General features: G+C 38.1%; 1 protein-coding gene across 3 annotated transcripts in view; it reads right to left on the bottom strand.

Moving 5' to 3' along the window:
• Nucleotides 1-1,315: 1,315 nt before the first annotated feature.
• The window catches only part of LOC136871592 (juvenile hormone esterase), a 128,518-nt gene continuing 115,128 nt past the window's right edge, over nucleotides 1,316-14,705 (bottom strand). For all 3 annotated transcript variants that reach the window (XM_068227163.1, XM_067145033.2, XM_067145032.2), the window contains 2 exons: nucleotides 9,487-9,619; nucleotides 1,316-3,780 (listed from right to left, as the gene is read on the bottom strand). In XM_068227163.1, coding sequence (XP_068083264.1) covers nucleotides 3,621-3,780; nucleotides 9,487-9,619 — 293 coding nt within the window. In that variant the 3' untranslated portion in view covers nucleotides 1,316-3,620. The remainder of the gene's footprint in view (nucleotides 3,781-9,486; nucleotides 9,620-14,705) is intronic.

Raw genomic sequence — 14,705 nt, 5'->3', positions numbered from 1 at the left:
ACCTTTTCATTTCTATCTCTTCTTCTCGTCAAATTTAGCCAAATCGATCTCCTCTCACCAATTCGATTCAGTATCTCTTCATTCATGATTCAATCTATCCATCTCACCTTCAGCATTCTTCTGTAACACCACATTTCAAAAGCTTTATTCTCTTTCTTTCTGAGCTAGTTATCATTCATATTTCACTTCCATACAATGCCGTGCTTCAGGCGAGTCTTCAAAAACATCTTTCTAATTCCTATATCAATGTTTAAAGTGAGCAAATTTCTTTTTTTAAGAAAGCTCTTCCTTGCCTGTGCTAGTCTGCATTTTATGTCCTCCTTACTTTTGCCATCGTTAGTTATTTTACTACCCAAGTAACAACGTTCATCTACTTCCTTTAAGACTTCATTTCCTAATCTAATATTACCTGCATCACCTGCCCTTGTTCGACTGCACTCCTTTACTTTTGTTTTAGAACATTATCGAAAACCTTTTCTAGATCTATGAATGCCATGTATGTGAGTTTGTCCTTCTTAATTCAATCCTCTAAGATCAGACATAAAGTCAGGATTGCTTTACGTGTTCTTACATTTCTTCTGAAGAAAAACTGATCTTTTCCCAACTCAGCTTCTATGTCATTTTAAATATTTTACACAGATGACAAGTCTTGTATTTTAATTATAACTTATTTAGAGTATATTGTTATGGGGTTTAGGTATTAAATCTGCAAATTATTTGGTGGAAGGTTTGTCCACTGATGAAGAGAATAAGCAAGATTCATGAAACCTGTATGACACTCTAATGTAGATTAAAATAACTTAGTATTGACAAGATGGACAGAAATCTTTATCAGTGATTTTCGGTGGTGTATTAGGTACGTTTACTGATGGGTTTATCAGAAAGACACCTGCTCTTTTACCTTCTGGAAACAATTTCCTACATTGTTTTTGTTGTTTGTGTGTTATGCATCGATCTAGAAATTGGATCTCAGCAATGTCTACAAGCCAGATACTATGTATGCTTTCATTTCATGACCAGTACTGTACAAGTTTATGCTGAATGGTGGGTCTTTAATGTGGCAGATATTTCTATTTTAGCTCACATCCAAAGTTTGTGCAGCAGATTCTTTCAGGATAGTGTCTTCTTACACACTGTGCATGTATTCTGGAAAGGGAACAACCAAATAGGCTATACAAATATCAAGGTCAAGATGTTAGGAAAATTGATAGGATAAGGTTCTGAGGATAACCATAAAGAAAGGAGAAAGAAGAAAAATTAATACAAAAAGAGCTCTACAATTCCAGATCTTCACACTTTATTTTCATATAGGTAAGGTCTCTCCACATTAAAACCAACTTCTTATCTTGTTTCTACTTCTGAGCTTTCTAAATCAGGAGAGGAGGTCAGGTAGTAGTAATAATAATAATAATAATAATAATAATAATAATAATAATAATAATAATAATAATAATGGATTTGACGAAGATAGGGCTTCTGGAAGATAATATCATGGAGAGAAATCAATTTAACTCGTCAAAACATCTGTGGTTTCCAGGAGACTGCGAAAACAGTAGTGAGGAAAGGGAGGTCTTATACGGAAGAGCAGAAGAAAGAAGTTGGAGAAGGATGAAAAGGGACAGGCAGAGAAGGCTAAAAATACTGCAAAGACTGTCAGACTTGGTCCAAAGACAGCCAAAACAAAAATTTTAAAAATATATATTTTTTTGTACGAGGGAGTATGGAAAATATTGCATGAGATACTTGTGAAGGGTTCACACTCAACAAGCAAGTGGGATTCTTGCCCACTAAAAGCCTCACACCCTTTTCCCATGATGTGTATCTCCGCCCCGGAACCACTCTCGCATTACTTCAGGGTGGCATCGTGGTTGTACCCTCTCAAGCTGCTTCTTCATTCTTTTCTCCTTTACTGGCATTCATGAGCATCCAGATCCCTCTTCCTCTGTCACAGGATACTTCCTGCATATACAGCTATCTGATCCCAAAATTCTTACTTTCGTAACATGACTAGAACATATTTTGGTGTCATTTCTCATTGCTTGACTTCTAAACACCTTCTTTGTGTAGACCCATGCTCATATACAAAAAAGGTGTGAAGCACATCATCAGCATCATTGCAATAAATGCACAATGGATTGTTTGCTCTGCCTATTCTGTGTAAAAATTTTCAAAATTATCCGTGACCTTCAAGAGCGGCATGATATAAGAAAGCTGGCAGAAAAATACTACCAGAATGGGGAAAAAATCAAGAGGACTGATAAATTTAAGTATCTTAGCAAATGGATTGAACCCAACTTATCAGACAGAGCATCATTATCCATGAGAGTCAACAAGTTGGAACTGGCCTATCGACTGACAAAGAACAGTGATAACACAAAAAATCTGAAACTAAAACCCTACATGTCAGTCGTACGACCAGAAGCTCTGCATGCCATGGAGTGTCTTTCATTGAACCAAAGAGGTCTGATGGAGAAACTGGAAGTCAGAGAGAGGAGAATGCTCAGGAAGACCTTAGGTCCGGTAAAGGGAAATGAAGAATTCCGTAGATGGTACAATTCCGAGCTCTACGAACACATAGAGAGGCTCTCTGATTGTGGTAGGAAAAAGAGAGTAGCTTTCTATGGGCATATAGTAAGACTGTCTTCCAAAAGACTGACCTATCGCTTATTCATCTTCTGGCAGAACAAAAATATCCGTACCACGTGGCTGACAGAAACTGAGAAGGACGTTAAAGAACTGGGAATAACAGATCTTCAAGATAGTTGGTCTGTACGATGAACCCTGAAGGAAGTCCATGGATTTCAGGAAAAACCCTGGAAAAAAGGTACTCCCTGGACTGACAAAAGAAAGGAATTACACCGGCAGAAAATGCGCCAATACTGGGCAAAGATCAAAGCACAACAGTTGAACAAGTGTGGCCCAAAGTAGGCCCATTCAAACCAATAATAATAATAATAATAATAATAATAATAATAATAATAATAATAATAATAATAATAATAATAATAATAACTAATTTGATTACATGCCATTTATCACTAACATGATCTAGCAAAGTCAAATCATTGCAATCTTTGATAAAGACAATTTGGTTTAATAAATTTCAAATTACTTCTAAATGAGAAGGAGATGAAGATTCTGTATACCCATCTAATTTCTAGAAACCAAGAAATGCTCAAACTTAAGGTCTCATAATGGTTAATACTTCCAATTAATTCTTATTTAGAAGCAATTGCTAATGTGGTTTGCATGTTGGATTCTAGAGACTGAACTGAATTTATGATGTACAGTACCTAATGAGTTACCGATGTAAGGAGTGAACTTGTCCTCCAGCAAACTGAGCAAGAACCTAGAGAACTAACGAAGTTACTACTTCAAACAACTGAACAAACAGAAAAAAACAAAACAAATCATACCTTTCTTTTTACTCTAATCTGTAATAAAAGATGGATATTAGGTTACAAGAAAGGAGAACACAACACATTGATAATAGTCTTCATGTACACATACAAAAATTACAGTATTTACAATGAATTTTCTTTAAAAATGGGTTGTTATAATGTGGCATTCAAATTAGTAGCTTTCCACATGTTCTGTTATTTCTTCATATCTTCTATATATCATATACTTTTATAAAGATCTTCCCAGAATGCCATTCGCTCCTGGAACACATTCTTTCCAACTGTGAGATCACTGCCAATTTCCAAGAAGCAGGGATTATCAACAGTGTAAGGCGGCCACATAACTGGTAACAGAGGATCGGCTCCAGGAGTTGGTTCCCTTCAACAGGTAAAAGATATTCCTATGTAATAAATATTTTCAAAAGAGAAGCAAAATTAATCATTTTTCTCTATTATTTATTAGTCTCATATACTAGAAGCTGGAACAGTCAGGAACTATATGAATGGAAAGTGAAGGTAAATATGTGTAATGCTGTACAGCTCAGTGATCTAACAATAGCAAGATATGTTATCAGATCAAGTTTTGTGTTACTGAACAATTTTCTGCAATAAGTAAGGTAAGGGGGGGGCCAAATTTCATCCCCGCACCTAATTTCGTCTCGCTAGGAATTTCCAGCTTGCACGGTTGGTACCTAATGTTTAGCTCCGCGCACACGCGTAGCCTTGTCCTGTTGTCTTGTTGTGAGAGTTGGTTGTGTGTAGCACGTTTAGTTTCCGTGTACAAGGAGGTTTCATTTTCCATACTGAGCTGACTTAATGCAGCATTCAAATTAAGAGCCTGTTATTCCTAGAGTAAGCACTGATGTATGAAATACTGGACTGCATTTCAGTCGTGTCCTGGTGTGTAATCACTACACTGAGTTACTGTAGCGGCCATTGTAATAAATCAGGGAATGTTCATAATTTTGTCCCCTATTTTCCCATTTTCATCCTGGGGATGAAATTCAGAACTGTGATTAATGTTTCATTTTATTTGTTATTTATGAAGTTTATTATTATTTTTAGAAGGGAAGCAGTGGGGTAAGGAGGCTAAGAAAAAGGCTATTAAGGCAGTGAGGGACAAGATAATGGGTTACAAATGTGCAAGTAAAGCGTTTAACTTCCCACGAGCAACGCTGAAAGACTATGTTCACAAGAATACCAAGAAAAAATTTTCACAAATGGCCTTCAAGTAATTCATTATAGGGAAAGTGTTTGGTAAGGTTAGAAAAGAAAAAATATATTAAAATTAATTGTACTTTTCATCAATTTGGTGGGGGATGAAATTCATCATCATCATCATCATCATCATCATCATCATCATCATTGGCACGACAGCCATTTGTGGGCCTTGGCCCTCTGAAGAAGTTTTTCCCATTCTTTCCTGTTAAGTGCAGAGCTCCTCCAATTCTTGATTCCAATTATCTTTACTTCCTCTCTCACCCCCTTCTTCCTACCTTAACTTTGGTCTGCCTACTTTCCTGATTCCTTCTGGCACTGCATTAAATATCTTCTTTATCATTCTGTCATTAGCACGCAGCACATGTCCTGTCCACTCCAACCTTCTGATCTTTATACAGTTAACAATGTTTGGTTCGTTATATAAACTAGCTGTAGTACCCGGCCTTGCGCGATTAATTTTTGAATGTTTACTTTTAAGATTAGTATTAATAGTTAGTTATGTGCGAAGTGTATTTTTATAGAATTCCTTTTTTGGATGTTGATTTTTAACATCTATTATGAAGCTTTAGAGTTATTTAGATGTGTTTGATTTCAAGTTTTTGATTATTTAATCATCAAGTAAAACTTTATCCTTGTGGAAGCTCGAATTGACTGGGAAGTATTTGATCCTTTCAAAAAATTAATAAGGGGTAACTACATGTATGTATTAGTCGCGCTATAGATATGATCTACACGATTTCAACTCTCTTTGATACTGTCACCAATCAGCCTTGTGACTCCAAAAGCAGTGGATTCAACACTAATCTTGGTCATTTTAGACTATTTACTATCAAACCCCATTCTTCCTCCCATCTCAATGGATGAATTGGTTTGATGAAGAGTATGCACAAGCCACAACCTTAAAAAATGAAGCACCGAGCTCGATAGCTGCAGTCGCTTAACTGCGGGCAGTATCCAGTATTCGGGAGATAGTAGGTTCGAATCCCACTGTCGGCAGCCCTGAAGATGGTTTTCCGTGGTTTCCCATTTTCACACCAGGCAAATGCTGGGGCTGTACCTTAATTAAAGCCATGGCCGCTTCCTTCCCAGTCCTAGCCCTTTCCTGTCCCATCGTCGCCATAAGACCTACCTGTGTCGGAGCGACGTAAAGCCAATAGCAAAAAAAAAAAAAATGAAGCATACAAGAGAATGCAACAGAGGAACCACACCTGAAAAGCAGTGGAAGAGTATGGAACTTCCAGAACAGAAGAAAAGAGATTGCACAAGAAGAAAAAGAGACAGTATGAGAGGAAAGAATTAGAAGAAATGGAACGGTTGAAAGGGATGAATGATGTGAGAGTTTCCTATCAGAAGTTAAAAGTCGTAAGGATTTCCATCCTAGAACAAGTTTGTGTACTACTACTTGTGTTTAGGGACGCACCTGGAGATGATGGCTGAGTTGTTGAAGAGATTTGCCCTTAAGGAAAGCTATCTAGATAAGATTGCAGAGGTTGCGGTGCATGGGTCCGTGCTTCCTTAAAGCAACCATTTACGTACTCTTAAATCATAGCTGCCAACTTTTAGAAATCAAAAATAGGAAGATTTTTTAATTCTTGGATTTCATCACATATATTTCACCACAGTCTAAGTGAAAAGAAGGACAGGATAAAAAGCATACATATCTACAGTTACAATGTGAATTGACCATTAAATTTAAAATCTTAAACTAAAAAGAACATTTAAATAGTTACAAGAAAATGTACCTAATCACTCTCATTTATGACACATACATACGAATAATAATACAGTCGAACCTCGATATCTCTAACCTCCATTACTCGAATTTTCAGTATCTCGATCTAACTTAGATTTTCCGGCCGTTTGTCCTATTCTTGACGTATACTGTATTTATTTCGCTATTCTCGAAGCAAACATTTCTTCCCTTGAAACAAAAGAATACTCTGTAACTCGAATTTTGTGCAACATTAACTGTGCAATACGGCATTTGCGGTTTTTGAGGAACAGTTAACAAGTAAAGAAAGGGTTCCAGTGAAGCTGGAAACTAATATGACGGCAACCGAAAAACTCCAACTTCTAGTGATCGGCAAATCTTCACCGTTTCTCGGGTGTCAATTAAATACTGGTCACGTACGAAAGCAAGCCCAGAAGTAGCGGATGACAAGTCCATTTACGAAACTCGGCTGCGTGTATTGACGAGAAGTTTCAACGTGAAGGGAGGAAAGGTTAACCACAACAAACAGAAGAGACTAACAGATTTTTTTTTCCAAACGTGTTAACGGAGCTATGTTTCTTGTTTCACTACTGTATGTACTGTGTCCTGACTTCTAAAAAGTTACTATAATAAGTGTTATAATTAAAGTGATGCTGTAAAATAGAGTATCATTGTATATTTTTAAGTACCGTTAAACATAATGCATTCAGTAAAAGCCCGTAGATATATATTTCAATTATGTGCTATACATGCTCAAAAATGGTATTCTCCATATCTCGAAATTTCAATAACTCGAAATAAAATTTATCTCCTGAGGTGATTCGCATAATAGTTTCCTTTATTAGACTGTAAAATGAACGGAAATTAATTTTATAGGTATCTCCGAACACTTGGAGATAACATTTATGTTTTATGGCCATAACGTGAAGAGAAAATACCAGAAACTGTCACCGACACAACTCCCTGAAATACATTCAATTCATAAAAATTATGAGGTGAGTATAAACAAGAATGCACTGAAATACGCGAAACTACCACATACAAAACAGATCAATATGTCTTAACATACGACTTTGACACGGGGAAAAGCACAGAACCGCTATAAAAAACACGTGGCATACAATTCCAACGAAATTTAGCACAGAAACGATGTTAATAGTGCGCGAACCACACACTATGAAACTCATTCTTTCATCCTAATTAACTGAGTCGCTAGCGTGCACTAGGTTTTCCTAGCCTCTCTTGCTTGTAGGACGATTGCTGTCCCGAATCCCCAACCATAAAGCACACATACTGCTGTAGCAAGCAGGAAACACGATACACGAAGGCGATGGACGATACGCGAAATAAAGCATCAAATAAAAACGCTTGAAACTGAAGTTGGGTAAACTGCACAAGCGCATAAGAATTTATTCTTTATCCTAGGGGAAGATTATTGATTGTACGGGAGGTTATATTGGTCAAAAATAGGAAGAATTAAAAATAAATCGGAAGACGAGTTAAAAAACGGAAAGTTTCCGGGTAAATCAGAAGGGTTGGCAGGTACTGTATGTCTTAAATAAATAATAACCTTACAATATCGTGTTTTATGGCAAACCCACTGAGGGTCAGTTTCCTGAATAAAGGATTATATACTGAGTGGCCAAAAGCCATGGGAAGACACTAAATGCGATGTTAATAGCGAGTTGCTCCTCCAGGAGCCCTCAAAACAGCAGCAATATGGCGATGCATTGCCTCTACCAGGTACTGGAAACATTTTGGAGGGATTTGGACCCACATGTCTTGCACTGCTACCTACAATTGGTAATGTGTAGTTGGTGTGGGGTTCATGGAGTGTACACCAGCATTGACAGTATGCCATAAATGCTCGACTGGATTAAGATCGAGGGATCTGGAGGACCAATCCATGGTCATAACTTCCTTGGAGTGCTCCTCCAACCACCTGCGTGTCACCTGTTGAAACATGGCACCTCCATCAGGGTACTCCAGGGCCAGAAAGGGAAGCAGATGGTCTGAAAGAATGTCCAAATAATGAGCACCTGTCAGCGCTCCCTGCAGACTGACAATGGGGCTCAATTGCGACCATGAGAATGCCACCCAGACTAGAACTGAGCCACCTCCCACCTGGACACAACCTTGTTAACACGCAGGATCCATAGCTTCATGCGGCATACGCCACCCATCTGCTCTATACAACTGGAACGGGGATTCATCGGACTATACCACATACTACCACTGTACCATACTCCACTGTCGATGTTCGCAGGCCCATGCATGTCATTGAGCTCTGTGTCGAGGTGTCAGCAAAGCGACACAAGTTGGTCGTCAGCTGGTGAAGCCTATGTGGTGCAGTTCCCTCCTTACAGTCCTGGTAGAAATGGGTTTCTAACTCCCGATATTCAATTGGGTGGTGATCTGACTCACAGTAACCCGTCAAGTGCCCAGTATGGTTCTGCGGAGGCGACATGATGTCCGTTCATTAAACACCTGTGGTCTTTCCATGCGGCGGTTTACACGGGTGGTAACATTCTCTCTGCAATATTGAAGATCCACCCTCAACACAGTTGACGTCAGAAACTTGAATTCACATGTAATCTCTGCAATGCTACAACCCATCCATCATGAGCCAATGATCATCGCACGTTCAGAGTCAGCTAATTACTTTACAAAAACAATCTAAATATAAGTCACTACCTTATCAATACAAAATTTATTCACATTCAGCTAGTAAATATTGTCAAGACCGGTTTCGACCCCTAGGGGGTCATCTTCGGTCATACAAACTGGTCTTGACCATATTTACTAGCTGAATGTGAATAAATTTTGTATTGATAAGGTGGTGACTTATATTTATATTGTTTTTGTAAAGTAATATCTATCAATATGGAAATGAAACTTATAAACAACAGCAGAGTCAGCTAACTCGTGACGTGTTGCCATCTTTTCAACACTGGTGTCTGTGACTGCTCAGCTATGCCGCAGTTAGCCGCAACAGTCAGGGGTCATACACGGCACATTTTCTAATGGGACACCCCTTCCCGTGAATTTTGGCCACTGAGTATATATACCGTTATCAAACTTACAGATTCATCACCATCATGAAGATGGAAATCATTCCACAATCAAAGTGAAGTGGTGTTTTATGTTACTTACCCTGTTTTTGCAAAGTTAGTCCACATTTTCACCATACGAGACCTAGTGACTGCATCTGGAGAGTTGGGACTCAAATCCCAATCAAATTTCTCCATCCGGAATAGATACCCGACTTCATCTGCATGACACGCCCCTTAAAAAAAATATATATATATATATATGGTACTTTTAATAGCTATGGCCACCAAAAATGCATTTTCAGAAAGCAACATTTTCAGAACAACAGCTTTAGCAACAATCTAGTACATTGCATTTAGCTGCCTCTATTACAAACATATGACCAACTCACAGACACAGTAGTTTCAGTTGATAGTCTTGCCTTATTCATTTTCCTCACATTCTATATTTCATATCCACATGCTAACTTCAACTGTGATAGATATTTTAAAGGATTTTAATAAATTTCTTACTTTCAAAATTTAAAAAACAAAAACCAATTATATACCTGTCTTCACAGGTGCCTTTCTCACAGATTAAATACTAGATTATAAATTTTACTCATGCCTAATATGTTTGATGACAGAACTTTCAATAAATACTCCACAACTTATTATATTCCCTTCAACAAATGCTGTCACCGTAACTATAATTTTCTTCTGTAATGTAAAACTAGAATTTCACCGAAGTTAAGCTTTGAAATTCATCTTCCTACTTAGCAATAACACCAGAAGGATAAAAAATCTGTTCCACTTGAATGCATTTCAAAAAGCCGCTTGATAAACTAACTAAAAGCCACCTTGAATCCTTCTACACCGGTTGTAATCGAGCTAGCAACATGAGAGGTTGTACTGAATTGTATGTATTGTATTGTACTGTATTGTGAGTACTGACTGAGGAATATGGGGATTGCTGTTTGACAGTATCAGGTGCAGGGGCATCACATGTTAGAGATAACACGAGCATGTGAACACCCTGGTAATCTGAAACAATTGCAATTTACACGATACTGTATGATGAGAACGAGATTTTGTACGTTGAGAATGTTTTTACGAACTTTTAAGTGCCAATTCACTTTCCGTTTCCATTTGAATCACGCCCCATGCCAGCTGATCACAACCCTGTTTTGAATTACAAGATATGCCGGTATATGTTAAAATGATAAATATTCTCATTTTTCAGAGAGAAAGCATACATGCCCGCTTCTTTATATGGGTTTTATTGGGACTGAAAATTTTCTCCTGGCCTGCTGTTAAGAGGCAGGACATATCTGAGGTACTTGAATAACAGGCATTGTCTCAAAAAGGACATTTGTGGTTTCTCAAATAGCCGATTCATTTGTATTTAATCATTAGTAGTCAATAATTTTAACTACAAAGTTGGGCATATTGCATAGCTAGAGCTTGAAAGGGCATTGCTCTGAGTATGGCGAAGTAGTCAATAATTTTAACTACAAAGTTGGGCATATTGCATAGCTAGAGCTTGAAGGGGCATTGCTCTTGGTATGGCGAATATGTGCAGACTTTCCTATGTGATCACGGTCTGCTGGTCTGCTTCCAATGTCTTCTCCTAAAATTATTCTCAAATCCCAAAGATGTACAGTACCGCGTAGTCCGCGGCAGTTGGTAAGGCACAGGACAAGGTCTGCTACCAGGTGGATATGTCAGTCGCAGATGTAGCATAATTGCTTAATGAACGAAAGAGGATTTAGCTAACTGCTTACAAACAAAATGGATCTTGACTTTCAGCTTGTGTAGTTGAAAATATAATTAATTACAATTTCGACAACTATACTGGCAGTCCTTCAGTAGGATGGGAGTATATATTCCTTGAAGTGGAGGAGGGTTTGTTTCACTGGGACCTTGCAAATGAAAGGCCTCAACACTGACCATTCAGCCAAGGATTCAGACAAAACAAAATCATTGTTGGGTTTCATTATTTCTCTCAGTATTAACATTCAACTTTTGTAGTACAACAAACCAAAAATAATTATTTCTGTCAATTTTAACATGCAACTTTTGTAGTTTCAATCTTGCTGCCTGATGTTAACATGTCTCTCTGTTTAGTACGGGAGAATATGGAAGTGTCCAGTATTGTCTATAGCGTATTTGCTGTTAACAATAATGACAGGAGAAAATTTTCAGTCCCAATAAAACCCATATAAAGAAGCGGACATGTACGCTTTCTCTCTGAAAAATGAGAATATTTATCATTTTAACATATACCGGCATGCATTAAAACTATTTTGTCTGAAAAAGGACATTTGTGGTTTCTCAAATAGCCGATTCATTTGTATTTAATCACTAGTAGTCAATAATTTTAACTACAGCTGTTAAACTTATGAAGGCTAACCTTTTTGCTCACTACATCTGTAATTCTGTAACCTTAGTTGCATTAACTCTTGTATCCTGATGCTCAGTATTTTTCAATATCAAATCAACATTGTACCTAATGACATCAAGTATCTTAAGTTAAGGAAGAAAGATCATCTATCGGACAATGTCCTAACATTAGCATATTCATATAAATAAAAGGGAATAACTGAGTAAAGTGAAACTCGCCGTAAGGGAAAAATGGAAAAGTTTAAAGGAATGTTATCAGTGACTAGAAAAAGAACATCTAGACATGCTGGGAAAGAGCAAGTTAACACTATTATAATGAAGTTCTTCATAATCTTGAAAATGGCGGGGCTTGCAATTTGGTGGAGAAATGTGCACAAGAATAAATATAAGTTCCTAGTTGCAAATTACCCAAATATCATTTAAATTCAAAAACTGGGTTACAAGTAATTTCATCTCAAAATTTGAGTTTCAAAATTCATTCACACCCAATAGTCTTTTTTTTTTCTTTGTTTTGACAAGAAGTGAAATGGCAGTTTATTTCGGAATAACATGTGTTAGAAAAGGAGAACAAAGATTTAAAATATTTACAATAGGGAGTCTCCCGCTTAAATCGTGTGAGTTCGCACGGCTGTATCGGCAGCCCTGAAGATGGTGTTCCATAGTTTCCCATTTTCACAACAGGCAAATTCTGGGGCTGTGCCTTAATTAAGGCCTATTTCCGTACTGTAAGTGTACTGCATCACAGTTTCTCTTTGTAATCAGTGAACGTTTATGTATGTAGAATAAGTTCACCAAGTGATGTCGCATGGATATTTTAAAGGCTATTTCTGTCCTCTTATCTTAAAATACAAGCTGCAAAGTAGTGGGGAGACCAGCTCCTGATATAAAACTGAGTTCTCCAACTCTACCTCGACATACCAAAGACACTGACGAACTCAAGGTTTTGAAAAAACATAGCTCAATATATACTCTTCAGAGTGGGGTGGAAATAAGGGGAACACACGAGCTCCAGGAGTGAAAGAATGTTGTGGAATATTCTTCCGTGACGTCAGCGGAAGCCAGGGTTCCCAGGCGATGCATTAGTCAGGTGTTGACTTTGTATGAGTTCAGAGGTGGAAAACATGGAGCTAAGCGGAAATTAGCAGATTCGATGCAGCAACAGATGATGATGGGTAAATAGATTGCTACACACTCCCTAAGGTATTTGAGAGCTAATTGCCAGCAGGTGAACAGGCTGCTCCTAGCATGGAGTACAAGCATCTCTTGCAGCCACCCATAATGTGGGAACAGACACTGCATTGTGTGTCATTTCCTATACTGAGGGGCCACCACCCCTCCTTAACAAGCCCATCTGCCCAAAGCCATTGGTCCCTTTTGGGGATCACAGTATTTACCACCACCCAGTACTAGGAATTGAGACACTGGCTGTGTATTCTACTCCACTAATGTAGGAGGAAAAAGACAATATTTGTCCCCAGCTGATCACAGCTAGAAAGTGGGAACTAATTATCGTTCTCAATGCGATTTTATTTTGGCGTAAATAAATATCACACAAGATACGTTCACTTTCTTGCATAAAACAACTTTATTGCTGTTATGTCTATTTCTTAACAACACACAGTTATACACAATTATACACAACACAATACTATTAAGGGAAACACACTGAAGCAGTTTACTGTTGATTCTGTCAAGTACAGATATCAACAAGTCCTCTCACTGATCGTTCACTTCACCATCACACAGTCAATTCTTAAAAGTATAGGTCCACACACTGATTATTCACTTTACCATTGCAAGGCAAGACTGACTACCCTCTCTCTCAAGTTGATTCTGACAAGTTCAGATATCAACGAACTCCTCAGCTCACTGTGACACTCACTCTAACCCACACTCTACATTCTCTTACTCACTGTCTCTGGCCTCTCAGCTTGTCAGCTCGATATATATACTGTTCGACAAGCAGTCTAGGAATATAGACTTCTGGAAATTTTCTTGCAACACTTTAAATGGAACACATCCGAACATACAAGAAACAATCGATCGACTGGCCTCTCGATTGAAGCAGATCAAACTCTAATTTTGATACAGTTTACAAATACACAGGACAAGTCTATAACATTCCTAATGTTTCTACATGTATTTGGATAATAAATCATTACTGTAAGTTTCCAGAAACCTGCATACATATCAGAATGATAGTGGTGTGCAGTTACACTACTCCCAAAGTGAAAATCCAATTGAGTCGGAGTAAGCGCGATTACCCACGTCGAGATTAAGCAAAATTAATAACTTCATAGAAGATCATAGGAGCTAAGATTGAAGCAACATCGAAGTAGATATAATCATAATGGTAGTGAGAAAAAGACCAAAAAAAACCAGGAGCTGGATTGTTAAAAGAATGGACCCAACACTAGAAAATAACAAGATGAGTTTTTCAGCGAGCAGATGTATCGCAAGTAAGGAGCGAATTAAATCAGATAAAAGCATCAAGAAAGAAGAGAGTTTGATTAAAGAAGATATCAACTATGATTATATATTGAAACTGTTGTATGTCCTTCGCTCTTTTCGCTCAGCGCCAGCCAGCCGCACGCACGCAAGCGTGGATCATTCGAGACTCGACGCGCAGTCTTCAGTGCGCGTGTCTGTTATGTCGTGTGCAGTATGTAAGGAGTTCCCTGTCTGTCACTCATGAGGATTCTCCCCAGTGTCCTGCTCCAGAATACACTGAACATCGAACACGGAGGCTACTCCTCTTAAAAATGTGTCTCGACCAGGTGGACGGAATTCTGGTAGTATGAGGTTTCACCTCAGGTCACTACTCCACTTTCCCGTTCCTTCAACCATGTCGAGCCCCGATGTTGTATGCCACACATCCCCAAGCTCACTCAAGCTCCGACACATACATTAGATTCTCTAATTGTGAACATAGCTTTCATT

This window comes from Anabrus simplex, chromosome 4, assembly GCF_040414725.1.
Source record: "Anabrus simplex isolate iqAnaSimp1 chromosome 4, ASM4041472v1, whole genome shotgun sequence".
Lineage (NCBI taxonomy): Eukaryota > Metazoa > Arthropoda > Insecta > Orthoptera > Tettigoniidae > Anabrus > Anabrus simplex.
The sequence above is the reverse complement of the archived record's forward strand: the minus strand, read 5'-3'. Positions and strand labels throughout refer to the sequence as shown.